General features: G+C 36.4%; 1 protein-coding gene across 16 annotated transcripts in view; it reads right to left on the bottom strand.

The window, feature by feature from the left end:
* Positions 1 to 16,805, bottom strand: part of MAP3K4 (mitogen-activated protein kinase kinase kinase 4) — a 207,796-nt gene that overhangs the window by 56,700 nt on the left and 134,291 nt on the right. For all 16 annotated transcript variants that reach the window (XM_069070389.1, XM_069070373.1, XM_069070379.1 and 13 more), the window contains 3 exons: positions 12,785 to 14,148; positions 9,043 to 9,285; positions 1,617 to 1,763 (listed from right to left, as the gene is read on the bottom strand). In XM_069070389.1, coding sequence (XP_068926490.1) covers positions 1,617 to 1,763; positions 9,043 to 9,285; positions 12,785 to 14,148 — 1,754 coding nt within the window. The remainder of the gene's footprint in view (positions 1 to 1,616; positions 1,764 to 9,042; positions 9,286 to 12,784; positions 14,149 to 16,805) is intronic.

Raw genomic sequence — 16,805 nt, 5'->3', positions numbered from 1 at the left:
CTGGAAGAAAACTGAACATCTAAAGAATTGGTAGAATCCTTACATTTTTGTGAAATAAAAAACTTCTTTAGACAAAGGAATGTAGGTGGAACAGTTAATGCAAAGTTGGACCTGGAGACAAATCCAGTCTCAAAAACTTACAAGCTCTTTGATCCTAGGCAAGTCACTTTACTTCTGCCTCAGTTTCCTTATGTGTAAAATGGGGAAATTAATAGCATCTGCTTCTCAGGGTTGTTATGAGAATCAAATGAGATAAACATGATAAAATGATATATAAATGCAAGCTATTTTTTATTAAAACTTTTAGCAAGACAATGAGTTTAATAAATAAGAATTTTTCTTTTTATATACTAGTTTAATCTTAGCTTTGATAAAAGAAACTTATTAAATAATGAATTCATTTTTATAACTTCTTTACATATTTGGAATTAGCTATATTTTACAATGTAAGTGATGTACCCATTGCCAGAACACCTTAAATTTTAAAGATAAGTGATTTACATTAAAAAAGAGAGCACTGTGGGTGGGCCATAATTAGATATGGCTAGCTTCCTCTAGATGGGGTAGGAGAATGTCAACTGAGGAATCAAGGTAAGATTTAGCTAGGTAAGAAAATGGAGAAGAGTCTTTTCTAAGTAAGGCAGAAGTAGCATAAGCTATACCAGAAAAGATCAAAGTTAGGAATGAAAAGGTGGGCAAAGGCGATTATAACATGATGGTAATGGAAAAGGTTTTTTTGAGAAGCAATAGGGAAACAAGGCTACAGAGGTAAGGGGGGGCCTAATCATGGCCCTAAGCTATTCTGACCCCAAATGAATTATGCGATATTTAGACTAACATAAGATTACCTAAAAATGGGGAGTGGGTGCACATACCGTATTTCCCCGATAATAAGACCTATCCTGAAAATAAGCCCTCCCCTTACTGTGTAAGATTCCTCTAAAATAAGCCCTCCCCCGAAAATAAGCCCTATTGAGATTGCTACTGGAGTGAAGGTGATCCCCTGCGCTACATGCTACATTATGGTACCCTCTGTATGCACCGCCCCCCCCCCCGGGTGAAATGCACGCCGCGCTCCGAGCTGCACCCAATCAGAGCTGCAGCAGTGAGTGCGTCATCCTGTTCTTCCCCAGTGATTTGCTTATTGAATAAAGGTACATTTTTTTGTTCACGTTTACATTAAAATTGCTGTCAATGTTCATTAAAATAAGCCCTCCCCTGAAAATAAGCCCTCTGATGTTTTTCTGTCCAAAAAAATTAATAAGACAGTGTCTTATTATTGGGGAAACACGGTAACACCCATTACCTAAAAAAGGATCCCCTCTACAACATACCTAAAAAATGGCCATCCAGCCTTTGTTTGAAGAGCACAAGGTAGAGGCCATGTCCTCCTGGGCATAACTAACTGTTAGGAAGATATTCCTTATATAAAGCCTAAATCAGCTTCATTGCAATCTCCACTCATTCCACTATTTCTACCGTCTAGGGAGAAAACAAAAGTCTGATACCTCTTCCATAAGACAAGAAAACCAAACTAAATGTCACAGGTTTATCATACAGAACAAACAAAATAAAACAAAATCATGATAATTCCTTTTCTCCTCACTGATCCTTACCATCAACATTTTATGCAGGTCCTCTTCAAAAGAGTCTATATTGCAGTCAATCTTTTCCAAATCATCTAATACTTCATGAAGCATGAATTGGTAATACTGCTTCATTAACAGGCCACCCTTCAGGACCTCTTTACACTCTCTTACCAGCTATAAGAAAAGAAAAACATGTTAGAGTTATAATCTGCCATTTAATCTCTTCTTACTGAATTCTGCAGCAGTTCAATTAATTCAACAAATATTTAACATGATCCTATGTGCCAGGTACCATGCCATATACCAGGAATATAAAAACAAAACTCAAAACCATCTTTGTTCTGAATTTCCTTAAGTTCTTCTGGGATAAAACAACATATATGTACAAAGTAAACACAAAATAAATTTGAGGGCAGTGGAAGTGGTCAAAATGGGGAGATCACAAAAGATCTCATGCTGGAGGTAGCACTAGCTGAGCCTTGAATAGAGCAAGGTATTCTAAAAGTGGGGATGGGGAAAGGGAACATTAATGGCATGAGTATAGTATGTGAAAATAAAGACAGAGGTGACAAATATGCTGTATGTAACCTATTTTTACTGGTATTTTGCCCCCATAAATGACTAGAGAACCTTAACTTTGGGAAGCTTTATATAAATTCAAATTGTGTCAATTTATGATTATGTATAAAATATCTTAACAGGTTCAAACTCTGAAGTCTGTTGCTGCTTTGTCATTTCAAATGCCCCAGTACTCAGACATTTCAACACAGCTTGTTTCCATTCTTCAGTTCATCACCCTTACTACTGCCACCATTCACTCCCATAGGAGAAAGTCAGGAAATTGTGCTAGATCTAGTCTAACAAATTCACACAATTTCATCTCTACTGGTACCTCACTGCTACAAGTCCTTTTAGTTCAAATTTGAAGGACCTACATAACATTACTCACAACCAATGCAGCTGATTTCCATGATCATAAATCCCCCAGGTTCACCTCAACATCCTGAATCAAAATAGAAAAAACTACTTTGCTAAGTAGAGACCAATTAACTATCAGAAGGGGAGGGGAGGGTTAATCATCAAATGTATGGGGAGGGGGGGAATCATGGCAGTAAAACAAAATGGCTATTTGTATAGCTAGAAGCCAAGGAGAATAAACCACTCGATGTTTCTAAATTCGGTAACTTCTTCACCTTGATCCTTCTCTCCATCTCTTTTTGGCTGGATTTCCATCTTCCTGCTAGTATTCTGAGAGCCAGTAAATCACCTTCCCAACTCTCTCATAAAGCTACTGGTTTAGCCCCTTGAATTTTTAATTTCCTTCTTCTACAACACAAACTATGGCCCATCACTTCCATTCATTCACTTAACAATTATTTATAAAAGGTCTGTACTATTGCCTATGAAAGCTAGGTTCTGGGGACATGGGCACGCATATGCACATGCGCACACACATACACATGCATGGTCCCTGCTTCACAGAGCTTACATTCTTCTAGAGGACACAAGGAAATAAAATTTGAGGAGGGACAGAGCAATAAAAACTGGGAGAATCAGGAAAGTCACAAAGGAGGTGACTAAAGAAAGAAGCTAATGATTATGAGCTAGAAGTCAGACAGGTGTGATGCACAAAATCACACAATTTCAGCAACAGAAGTGAATCTCAATAGCTCCCTAGCACAGCAGACACCTCAAAAAGAATTTAGATATCCAGGGGTGGCCAGGTGGCACAGTAAGAGCGCCGACCCCAGCGTCAGGAGACCTGGGATTGGTTCCAGCCTCAGATACTTGGCACCCACACAAAAATAACTGGCCGTGTAACCTTGAGCAAGTTACTTAAACCCTACTGCTTTAAAATAAAAAAAAATTTAGATATCCAGTCTTTGACTTAAGGATTCTGATGAGAAAGAATCCACTGCGCCTTGCAAATCTACCCTTGCATCTTTGCAACTTCTACATAATAATACTCGTTCTATCCTTCCAGGGTCAAAGAAAAGTAAATCCTTCCACAAGACAGCCCTTCAAACATTTGAAAGCTGCTCTTATGAATCCCATCTGCCTCCAAGGATTCTCTTCTGCAGGATAACCAACTCCAGTGTCTTTATCCAATCCTTAAAAAGAATGAATGCATGGCCTTTTATCTATATAAGGACTTTAATTTTCTTCAGGCATATCTCTTCCGACGCATTGTAACACATAAAACAGTAAACAAAAGCACTGCAGAAACCAGTTAACATGTAATGTGCCCACTGTACAAAAAAATGTTTTAGTGCCTAGAGACTTAGAGTTAAATCAGAAACTCAAGAGATAAACTCTGATAACCTTCCAAGTGTTCTCAAACACCAAGGTCATGAAAAGTAGGATCCTATCTCTCTGAGAAAAGGCTCAAAATAAGCCATGGGACAAGCTAAATTCTTGAATCCACTCTTCTCTATCCCTTGTTTGCCCCACTCAATAAAAATGACCAAAAATCTAAATCTAAAATCTAAAATTTTAAATCTAAATCTAAAAATCTAAAAAACATAGCTCTGGAAGCAGAAGTAACACAACACCTTGCTTCACCACCATTTACCACTCCGGAGCCCTCCAAAAATGAGGCAGCATCTCTAATACATATCACAGGTGGGACTCTTCATGTGCAAGGAATAAAGGAAAACATCTTTGGTGAACTGCTATATCAGCACCACAATCTAGACCCAGAATTAGAGTACTGTTGCCTGCCTCTCATCTTCAGCTGGCTGTAATATTCTTTAATAAATCTAATTTGGACTCAAGTCCTATGCGTGGTCTTTCACCTTTTTCCCCTCTCCATCTGGGATGCTCACACTATCTACCTGCCCTTGCTTCGTGTGTGTGTGTGTGTGTGTGTCCCCAATTTACCATTCTTTGGGATGTCTCTTCTGACTTACACTGAATTTGCTGTCCATAAAAAGTCCCAGATCTTCAGAAAAATGCTGTTCTTAAATGGCTTAATAAGTGATGAAAGGGTCGTGGGTGTAAAAAGTTTAAGAAGTTCTGCTTTTTATTACACTTGTGAAACTGATGGTTTTGAACCTGTTAGACTATGTATCTCTATTAACTGATTTTAAGCAACTGCCTCAATCCTTTTTCAATCCAAGATCTGGTCATCCCATGTGTTAACTATCCCTCCCAGCTTTGTGTTATCTATAAACCTGATAAACCATAATATCTTAAGTTATTGATTGGTGCTTAGCATAGTGTCTGGCATGCAGCAGACACCTTAATGAATGTTTACTAATTGACTGACCACAGTGTTAAACAGCACCCTACAAAAAAAGATCACTGAAATACCTCATGATCTCTTTCCAAATGGTCATCAAACCAAGAATGATTTTTCTCTGCTCTGGCTGATAAACCAATTAATTCATAATCTACCTTTTTATACTTCGGCTTAGCCCACATCTCTCCTTTTCCATTAGAATAGCAGGAGAGATTTTATTGAATATTTTCCTAAAATGGAGGCAAACCATTACCTACAGCATTTCCCTTCACTTCCTACTGAAGGTTCTATCACATTATCTCTGGATAAAGCATGTTCATTAAGTGTTCATTAACCATCTCTTTAATCTAGAATTTTGCCAAAAATCAAAGTCAAGTGTATTATCAATAGTTTGCAGATTCCATTATCTTTTCTTTTTTGAAAATTGAGATATTTAGCCTTCTCCTGTCTTCTCTACAGTCTTGAAAATTAGTAAAAGAAATCAGCAATCACATTTCCCAGCTCTTTTTAGGATGTAAAGGCACAGTCCATCCAACTTGAACTCTCCAGGGGCAGCCAGGTGCTTTCTTACTATATAGTCTATTATCTCAGTTTGTTATTTTTCCTCTCTCAACTTTCTGTACTGTCCAATCATTTTCTTTAGTAGAGAAAACAGAAATAGAATGAGAGTTCAACAGCTACAACTTTCCTTGTCTGCTATCACCATCCTACCCATTCCAAACCGGAGTTATGTATTTTCTTTGAGCTTCTTCATTCCCCAATTTAATTAAAAGGCAAAACAAAATGGGTTTTGATTGTGCTTAATTTTCCTTACCAAACTCAGTTTTATCGGAGTTTCAGCAGTCCTGACGCATTTCTCACAGTGCCGAGCCACACTTCTGTATTCATTCTGTCCTAACTAAGCTTCCATCCTCTGAATATTAAAAATCTAAGTTGACTGGTGAACTCCCTGCACATCAACATCAGTCTTCTTAGACAGTCACTCCTTTTATTACTGGAATCAACTCTGTGTCACCAAAATTTTTGTCTTTGGTATTCTTTTCCTATTGGACCAATTTCTGTTATATAATTTTAAGTTACTGGATCCTATCCATTCTTTCTCTGAATTCTTTGAAACTTAACCCCCCCCTCCAACAAAAAGTGTGCATGATATATTAAGATTATTTCTTATCTTTCCTCTCTGAATCTATCTGTTATAAACACTAAGACACTGGTAGTTTCCTCCAAATATTTCCTATCATTTCTATTTGAATAACTAGTTTCTCCTTTTGGGTTAGAATCAGGCTGAGAATCAGTCTCCCATTAGTATATCATCTACCTTTTGAAGAAATGATTAAGGCAAATAAAACCTTCATTAGATACTTTATTTTTAGCACGTAACTGACTATATACAGGATTCATCAACATTTATATAGTTTGTGATATTTTTCTAAGCTCATTTTTATGTCTGCCTTCTAACCAAATGTTTTACACTATAACAACCACAAAATTCCTTTTCTTCCTCCCTCTACTGATCATTACACAAACATTTTCTGCCACTCCTCTTACCATCCAGTTCAAGGAATTCCTCACAAATATCTTTATATATAACTTCACTCTATTATCCTTGTTATTTAACCTGTTCCCTTTGAATAAGCTATACCTTTCCATATTCCATTCATGATTTATGTGTCATGATATGTCACTGTGATATCTAAGAGGCTGAATTAACCTCTTTGCATTAAGGTCTCTAGTTCACTTTATAACCCATGGTGTTAGCTTAAAATGAATTTGGGGTTGGGTTTTTTTGTTGTCGTTGTTTTGCCTTTTTGGAGGGTGGAAGGGAAGGCAACTGGAGTTAAGTGACTTGCCTAAGGTCAAAAATCAGTTAAGTGTTAAGTGTCTGAGGCTGCATCTGAATTCAGGTCCTCCTGACTCCAGGGCCAGTGCTCTATTAACTGCACCACCTAGCAGCCCATAAAATGAGTTTTATTATCACTCTTCTTGGATTCTGTTTCTGTGTATAACTGATTCTCGTTACCGATATTTGTCTTTCCCTACCACTCATGCTATTCTCTGTGGTGTCCAGCTTTGTTGACTTAAATGGAGTCAGTTTTTTTTTTTCCATTTCCCTTTATTTTCATTGTAATAAGAGCTAACGTTTACATAGCAAACTATGGTTTGCAAAGTGTTTTACAAACATCATCTCATTTGATCCTCACAACAACCCTAGGACCTGCTACTATTATCCTCACTTTACAGTTGTGGAAACTAAGGCTGAGAAGTGACTTGACCAGGGTCATACTGCTATTAAGTATATGGGGTAGGATTTAAAATCAATTCTTCCTGACTCCAGGTCTACTAGGCTACCCACTATTTCACTTAGCTGCCTCTAAAAAAACAGCCATCTTGTTTAGATCAGTAAATCCAAGGACAAATGTATTTTTACTGAACCTTGTTAGATACTCTATTGCTGGTCATCCTTATATCTTAAACTGTCAGAGAAATCTGAATTTTGCTCTCTGACACTAAGTTCTTGATCAGCTTATTCACTTCTTATATTGACCTTTCTTTTCTGAAACCTACCTTCAAGCAGAGGAGCAATGAAAATGTGACATGTCTCTAAGTTTCCTACTGGTGCCAGAATCTATTTTCACATAAATCATCAAAAGTGGGCAATAAGGTTTAACACATCTGAGGAGAATGCTATGATGCAGATCCCTGTCCTGGAAGGACAGTATACCTATTTTCATGTCAGGTGGTAAACATTTGTTCACCTCAGTGACTCTAAGCAAGAGTCACCAAGTAGCATAACTTATCACTTCTTCCCTCTGATTAGCAGTGAGTGGCCATTCTCAGGTTGTACCTGGGGGTCCTTATCATTCTGTGGTGCAGGAAATGCTGTCATTTCTTGAGAGACTACAGCACCATGCTCTATGGGAAATGTTTCAAACCTATTACATAGCTCCAAAGGTTCAAAGGCCCATCTTCCCTTCCTTTTCTGAGCCCCATTCTCCCTGCCTCCTAGACTCCACATTGTCTTATCTACCATAACATTTTCCAAAATCCCTCCAGCTTGAAATCATTTAATCATCCTCTGGTATTTCTAGGAAGACCTTGGGTTCAAGTCTCATCTCTGACACATCCTGGCTATATGACTCTAGGCAAGTTACTTACCTGCTCATTGCTCTAGGCAATTACCTAAGACTATAAGTTGCAGAGAAGCGGTGGGGAGGAAGAGTTCCTTGTACCAGTGAAGTCAGATTAAATTCCTATTCCCCATCCAGATCTCTCAGAGCACTTTATCTGTATTTCTGCACACTTTCATTCTTCCTTCTGTTGAAGTATTTTCATATATATTTTATCTCTCCTACTATGTTGTAACCACTTAGATGAGGAACTATTATGTTATTCTAGTATCATCCACATGCCTTAAGCATAGCATGAACTCAAATATGATTAAATTGAATCATATAATTCCACATTTTGTTTTACAGAAGAAGAAACTCAGGTTCAGAGTGGTTTGATTATCAAAGATCCCTAGCTAAGGAGATATAGATTAATAATTTTTTTTTTAATTTTCAAAGCTTCTTCACATATATAATATTATATTTAACAAAATTTTGTAGTCTTTGCCAATAGGTTGTATTGGCTTTGGTGCCTTGGTTTTTAATAAAGAGTTCTTCCCAAGGCTTAGTAGACTGAGACCTAATTTAAACAGGGAGCAAAAATGAAAAGCAGTAGATGCTAAAGACAAGCTTTATGAATAGGCTCTGAGTTTTTAGCCTAATGAGGAGCAGAAAAAAAAGGGGGAAGGGAATATGAAAACATGGGAGATCTACCCACTGAGTAGAGGGTAATGAAAACCTAATACAGACCTACATTTTTACTTCTTGTCCAGCTTTCTTCACCACCTTATCATTCAATCTATAAATGGAAACTCTCCAGACCCTAGGAAAAGTACTTTATGCTAAACAAAGACACAACCAACATATTTTTCACAAACCTATCAAATTTTATTAAGACTATCACATACTATACTCAAATATGATTGTATGATAAAGCATAAACATTTATTTAGATAAATTACTCTTACAATTCCAAAACACAGAACTATACTTACCAACCAGTTGAACAATCAAAAGAATTAAAGATTTGTCTTCACAAAAAAATTCATGACTATACAAAGTGACATGTTAATTACTTTGAAAACTCTTAGTTTTAAATGCAAACCTGCTTAATACTCAAGAGAGATGGTTCCCCAGCAGGTCTCTGTTCCAATCTTAATTTGAGACACTCATGGATAACATTAAGAAGCACTCGACAAAGGACCAAAAATGCAGGTTCAAATGATGGCAAATCCATAGATTTCAGCTCTTCCCATGATACAGTGCTGCACTTTTGTTCCGATGAAGGTGTTGTATTTGACAACTGTATATAATCTGAACACAACATGGGATCTGGGAACTCAGAAAACTGTAACAGAAGTAAAATTAAACAAGATTAAGATTGTCCATAAGAAATTACCAAAATTGTATTAGGATATGAATAGAAAATGTCACTTCTTGGAATATGTTTATACTGCCGCTGTGATTTCACAGGGAAAATAATACTTGATATGAAAGAGAGGTTTGGGGTGGTTGTGTTTTTTCCTAAAAAGACTAAAAGAGGAATGGAAGGGTTAAGAATCTATGAAACTAAAATGAAACAGGACTCATAATTTTTTTTTTCCTCCAAGAAAAGGCACTGTATAGAATAAGTAAAAATCACAAGCTCTGCCCATTAGGAGCTGAGATATAGGTACTTGGAGGTTGGAAACCCAGTCATTAAGACCTTGTCCTTAGCAGTAGGAAGATCTAGCTCCCAAGTTGCAAAGCAAATTTAGAAATAACTACCTCAAATTTCTGAGACATTTTTGCAGATAGGTGGTTACTATGATGATGACATGGATTATATTTTAGGCATGAAATTAGAGACAAGTTCTAAAATACCTGAGCCAGGAGAGGCAGAAATTCAATAACTTATTTCAATAAATTGTCTACTAAATACAGGAAACTCCAATAGAAACTATATACAGGGGCGGCTAGACGGTGCAGTGAATAGAGCACTGGCCCTGGAGTCAGGAGGAATTGAGATCAAATGTGGGCTCAGATGCTTAACACTAGCCATGTGACCTTGGTCAAGTCACTTAACCCCAAATGCCCTGCCCCCCCAAAAAAGAAAAAGAAAAAGGTTAGGAAAAAAACAAACAAGTATCCCTGCCCTATAGGTGCCTACATTCTAACAATGACAACTGACATTTATACAGCACTTTTAAAGAGTGAAAAGCACTTTATGTTCATTATCTCATTTGGACTTCATAACAATCCTGTGAAGTAGGTTCTCTGAAGATTATCATCCCCATTTTATAGATGAAGAAACATCAAGTTATTTGCTCAAGTTCTCAGTGTAAGGAGAAGGATTTGAACTCTGATCCTGACAAATTCTCTCTATTAAAAAATGCTGCCTGTAAAAGAATACAATGGCTTTGAATACTTTCTTGGAAAAACAAGCATCCGCAAATATTAATGATGATAATATTAATCATCAAATTATAGTATGTACTGATCTATTACATATTTCTTCATAACATTAGAAACATACCCTTAAAGTCACATACCATATGCACCATAAAATGAATATTTTCTGTAACATTAACTTTATTGAAAATTTTGGATACTGTATTCACAGAAAAGCTAAGACATATTGTGAATACATTCAAAGACTGTCTATTAAAATTATGTCTTACCAACCAAAGAAATCTTGAAACTTCTCCCCAAATTTACCAATACACTTAAAGTGGCTGAGTCAGAGTGGCGTTTCTTCATGCTTTTTATGTTGTAATAAGAGCTAACATTTATATTGTGTTTTATAGTATAAAGCCTGTTGAATACATTGGGTAATTTGGCCATATGAGTAACTGTATGAATTAGAGAATGTATGTAATATTATTCCCTTTTTATTCCTCTCAGGAATAAAAAGGGAATGCCTTATAGACATGAAGTATTGATGAGGAAGAGGATAACAGCTCACATTCATAAAGGCTGTACAGTTCACAAAGTTTTTTGCTCACAATAAATTAGAGGTAAGTAGTGACTTAAATTCACATGGCATCACCAATACAGTCTTGAAAGGGACTTCTAAGGTCATCCTGCCCAAACCCTTCATTTTATATGAAAGTTCAAAGAAGTGAAATGTCTTGCCCAAGGTCACAAAGGCAGTAAAAGTGATCAAGAAAGGATTTTAATCCAGGTCTTGATTCCAAATTCAGTCTTCTTTCAACTGTCCCCATTCCTTTTCATGCTAGATCTGCTAGTAAAGGTGAAGTCAGGATTGGTAACCAGGGTGGTTTGTTTTTTTGGACACAATTATGCCAAAGTAGTCATTTATCAAGGATAGTAGTGTGGTGCAATTCAGTCCAGCAGTCAGGAAAAGCCAGATTCAAAGCCGATCTCTCCCACTTAAGAGCCATGTGGCCTTGGATAAGTCACCTCTCTTCTGAGCCTCAGTTTCATCTACAAAATGGAGTTACTAAAACTTGTAATACCTAATTGTCATGAGGATCAATTGAGACAATGAATGTAAGATGTTTCACCAACTTTTAACACTTTATAAATGTTCATTATAATTAAAGTCCAGAGTATCATACTATATTACCCAAACTTTTTATCGAATTTAATTATGTCATTCCTTCTTTGTGCATACATAGCACACTAGGAATCTCTGTAATTAACATCCTGGATTAACTATATATAATTCCTCATTTCAACTAAAAGAAGATAAACAAACCCACATATACCTCTTTACTATGGCCTCAGGTACCTATCCACATTTATAAAACTGTACTATGTGCATAATATAAACTCATTCTAAATCAACTAGTGCCGTTATATAGATACATCTTAGAGGTTCATTACCAAACTGATATATACTACAAAAACAAAACAAAAACAACCCTACTTATAGAATAATGGAAGTGAAAGGGCCTCCTAAAATACCTATGAACATTAGGACAGAAAGCTGTCCATAGTTTTCAAGATTTCCAGGAGTAGTGATTTAACAGTATCTTTTCTCAGTTCATTCCAATTCTATCATCCTAACTGTAAAGATGTTGGCCTTTCCCCACAGGACCTCCTTTCCAACCCCAATTCCTCTTTCTAGTCTCATGCAGACTACATAGGAGGTATTATTTCCAGCATCTTGTATGCTATCCTCATTTTAATTTATCTCAATGGCATATTAGCCAGCAGTCAAGGGAAGGACAGGAAATTCTGAGTCAGAACACTTGAGTTTCAATCCTAGCTCTCCCTTTTTCTGCACGTGTCACTCTAGACAAGTCACTTAACTAGTTTTGGTCTCACTTTCCTTATTTGCAAAATGGAGTGTAGGGACCTGGTAGCCCTCTATTTTAAATCTATGAGCCCTGCCTCTGCCAGCAGCAACAATGCAATGTTGTCTCAAAGTAAATGAGACCTCTACTCATGCTCATCTCTTTTTCATTTTGTCCTCATTTTATTTGTACTTTTTTAGGCTACTTTTAAATTGTTGGCTTTTTACTCCCTAAATATACCTTGCACTTTGCTTAATGTCCTTCTTGTAGATCGATTTGTACCAGTCAACTTGAATTATTTTTTATTATATTCCATTATATATTATATAGGCTTTTTTTACACTACAAAATGTTTTAAGATTTTTATCCCATTTAATTTTTACTTAACAAAACTAGGATATTTAAATTTCATCTAAATTATTCACTTTAAATAAAATGTAGAACTTTTCAACTAAAAAGATAACTAGCAATTATTAATAGAAAAATGTGAGAAAATATACCACTGTGAAGAGAAAAACACTAAATTAATAAAATACACATTTTAACTGACAAGAAACATGAAATCATGAAAATTACAACCTTTTTTAGTGTCAATAAGAAACCTACCTCCAATGGATGATCACTCTTAACCAGTGCTATACGGGCCCTTTGTAAAGAACCATCCATTAGCTTGTGAAGTCTTAAAATTAATTTCCTCAAACCCATCTGTTTGAGTGCTTTGTCTACAAATGGTCTATATATAGAAGTCAGATAGTATCTACTATAGCCTGCTTCAGCACTGTACTCAGACACTCCCCAGCCAACTGATTCATCTTCAGATTCAAGTCTGTCAAACTTCTTTGAAAAATGGTCCTGTGACTGGAGGTCAAAAGTGCTCTCCATAGCCTGTCTGAAGCCCTTTACACTCTGACCCAGGGCATGTTCTTCTTCACTTTCATCGGTGGTAGTTTCCAACTCCTTCACTTCTCCTTCTGTGTCACTTCCCTCTTCCTCTGGTTCATTGCCTTTGGATGGTCGAGGGGATGGTATTTCAAACACTGGCCAGCCAATGTCAGATAAATTCTTGATGCCCAAAACAGTTCCCATAATCCTTAGTTTCTGATTTAAATCTTTCGTAATGTTTAGCCACAGACAGAGTGCCTGCACCCTGTCTTGGAAATCTTTTGCAGCATATTTTTCATAGTCCTTTTGAAGAGCCTGCAAAGAGGGATAAAGTGCTTCTATGTATTCAAGCAGCTCCATTATCCGCTTTACCTGCTCAAATGAGACTCGCTGACGTTGGAGATGTTCATGATAGTTTGAATAACCCATAGCACTGGCTCCATGGGGTGCTCTGCACTGCCCTTCCACTGAAGTACCATTAAAACTAGCTCCATTTCTCACACAGGCAAAACTCCCATAATCTACTTTGAATGTGAGGATTTCATTGATAATATCTGGGATGGCTTGGCGGGCAGTATATAAAAAAAGGTCCTGGTCATTAATGGTCCGTCCTGCATGCCAGGCTTGTAACTCAAGCCAAATGAGTTCATTGGATCGGTTAAACCAGAAAGCAGATGTGTTTTCCTGTCCTCTCTGCTCCCTGTCTTTTTTCTTTGAGACTGAGGTAAGCTTTAGTAGAAGTCGTAAAGTTTCAAAGAATTTTAAGCGTTCCAAAGGACAATCAGTCCTAGAAGTCTGGCGTGCAGTTCTGGCTATAGGTATAGGCATAGAAACCGGAAGCTTAGCATTGCTACAGCCAAGGCTGAGGTAAGGCTTATTGAGATCAACATCCGGAATTGATTTTTTTGGCAAAGATCCACCCACTGAGTCTAACATGAATGAGCACTGTACATTTTTTTTATGATCCCGTTCTGTTGTTCTAAGAGTGGCTCGGATCTTTTTCTCTTGCTTATAGCTGTGTTCTTCCACATTCTCTACTGTTTTGCCAATATCTTTGTGAGGAAGCTGATTGGGTGCATTCATTTTTTCTATTAAAAAAGAAAAATAGAACAAAATAACATTAACTCTAAAAATATAAATGCCGATATAAATGAGGTAGCTAAGTGACACCTTGGACATGGAGTCAGGAAGATCTGAGTCCAAAGTCTGCCTTAGACATTTAGTAGCTATATAGCCCAGTGCAAATAAGTTAACCTCACTCAACCTCAGTTTCCCCTCTGTAAAATGGGAATAATAGCACTTTCCTCACAGGATTGTTGTAAGGATCAAAAGAGATTAAATATGTAAAGAGTGCTGCAAACATTAAAGTGTTATGCATTACGTATATATAAATTATATTATATAATTATTATATAAAGTATATGATACTATATCCAAGATAGTAAACCTAAAGTCATAACTGGCCATAAATATTGCTAGACCAACAAATGTTTTTAAATAAAACTGACTGATACTTTTATAGCTTCCTGTCCTTTTATATATTACTCCAAATTTCTAGATTCTGAAAACTAGGTGGAAATTAATGAGTTATCAAAAATTTCCAAATTGTTAACTTTTATGAGACTTTGACTAATCTTTTATAAAGCATAATAAATACATTTGATGCTTTCTTTCCATATTAACTAATGGTGATTTCAAGCTAATTTCCCTCTTCTATATCCCAAATTACAGATGCCATACACTAAAATAGGAAAATTATAGGCATGCAAACCAACAGACACAGATTTACTAACATTTCACTAATTTTGGTAAAACTGAAAAAAAAAAACAGGTGATAAGAAAGATATGTTTAACTTATTCTGATTTGGTTAATTACTTTTTAGAGATTGACAAGTAGACAGGTGCTAGTAACTTGCCTGAATACAATAGTATAGCATTCATAAGCAGCATCTCTCTGCATCCTACTTTTATATTATGGGTGTTTAAAGACATAGTTCAATACTGAAAGGATGCAAGACCTTGAATTGATACAATGCTGCTTACCTTGCTGCCCCTGCTGAGTGATCTGTTCACAATGAAATAAGAGCTCTGGTGGAAATAATTGGAAGAAGAATAAATAGCTTAGAAGAGAAAGTGGTAAACCTTACCTAAGTAATGGACTCCCTGAAAACTAGAATAGATGAAACAGAAATCAATTATTCCATGAGACAACAGGAAATATTAGAACAAAAGATTGAAAAAATAAAATTTAAGATATCTGATAATAAAAAAATGACCTAGAAAGTAGGTCAAAGAGAAATATTTTAAGAATTGAATATCTTGAAAAACTATGACTTTAAAAAAGTCTGAACAACAGTTACAAGAAATCTTAAATTAAAATTGGCCAGATCTATTGGAATCAAAGAGCAAATTGAAGATAAAAAAGAATCTACTTATCACCTCCTGAAAGAAACCACAAAAGGAAAAAACTGTCCAAAGAATATTGTAGTAAAAATTGAGAGTTCCCATAACAAAGAAAAAAACCACTTCAAGCATCCAGAAAGCAGTCTGAATATCAAAGGACTGCTGCCAGAATCATCTGGCAGCTTCTAAATGAGAGGAGATTCTGGAATATGATATTTCAAAGGCAAAAGACACTGACTTACAACTAAGAACAATTTACCTGCAAAGCTGAGCATCTTTTTGCATATGTTTGTATTTATTCTGTATGATATGTACTTATCGTCTCTCTCATTGGAATGTAAATTTCCTTACCAATAGAGATGGTTTCATTCTTTGTACTTGTATCCCCAATACTTAACACAGCGTCTTGGAACAAAGGAGGTGCTTTATAAATACCTTCTGATTTTAAAAACCAACAAATTAATAATCCCCTAATATACTCTTAAAAAGGAATTTTGGAAATCAAAAGATAAATAAAATTGAAAATAAAATGAATATTTATACGGTAAGATAAACAAAGCAGAACTAATTTTTTTAAAAGTATTTCTGATGAAAAGATCATAGCTAAATAGGACTTTTAAATTAACAAACAAAAGAATCAAGAGAAACCTGGAAAAGTAAATTTATTTGAGGAAATAAAAAGGATGTAGAGTGTCCCGTCAGAACCCTAATGTCATTTGGGGGTGGGAAGGAGAACTGAGGGGGTGGCAGCCTTTGACTAACACCGTTGACCCATCCTCTTCTCCCTTGATACGTTCCTTTTTCTAGTGATTCTCTTTCTATCCATCTGGCTGCTGCTCTCTCTGTCTCTTTTGCTGGATCTTCAATTTGGGTCAAGCCATGGATGTTCCACATGGCTCTGTCCTAGGCCCTCTTCTCTACTCCTTCTATATTATCCCACTTGGTGATCTCATTACCTCCCATGGATTCAATTATCACCTCTATTTTGATGATTTTCAAATCTCCTTATCTAGCCCTAACCTCTCTGATGGCCTCGGTTCCTGCATCTCCAACTGCCCTTTAGATATCTCTAACTGGGTATCCAACAAACATCTTAAACTCAGCATGTCTAAAACTAAACTCCTTATCTTTTCTCCCAAAACTTCCCCCACCTTTCTAAATCTCAGTATTACTATCAAAAGTAGCACCACCAATGTCCTAGTCTTTCCTGTTTGAAACCGAGGAATCATTCTCAACTCCCAACTATCTCTCACCTCCCAAATCTAATCTGTTCTCAAGGACAGTCGATTTCATCTTTGCAACATCTCTCCCATATGCTCCCTTCTTTCCTCTGATACTCTAG

This window comes from Petaurus breviceps, unplaced genomic scaffold, assembly GCF_028583685.1.
Source record: "Petaurus breviceps papuanus isolate PSGF00001 unplaced genomic scaffold, PetGlider_PUasm1.0 90808, whole genome shotgun sequence".
Taxonomy (NCBI): domain Eukaryota; kingdom Metazoa; phylum Chordata; class Mammalia; order Diprotodontia; family Petauridae; genus Petaurus; species Petaurus breviceps.
The sequence above is the reverse complement of the archived record's forward strand: the minus strand, read 5'-3'. Positions and strand labels throughout refer to the sequence as shown.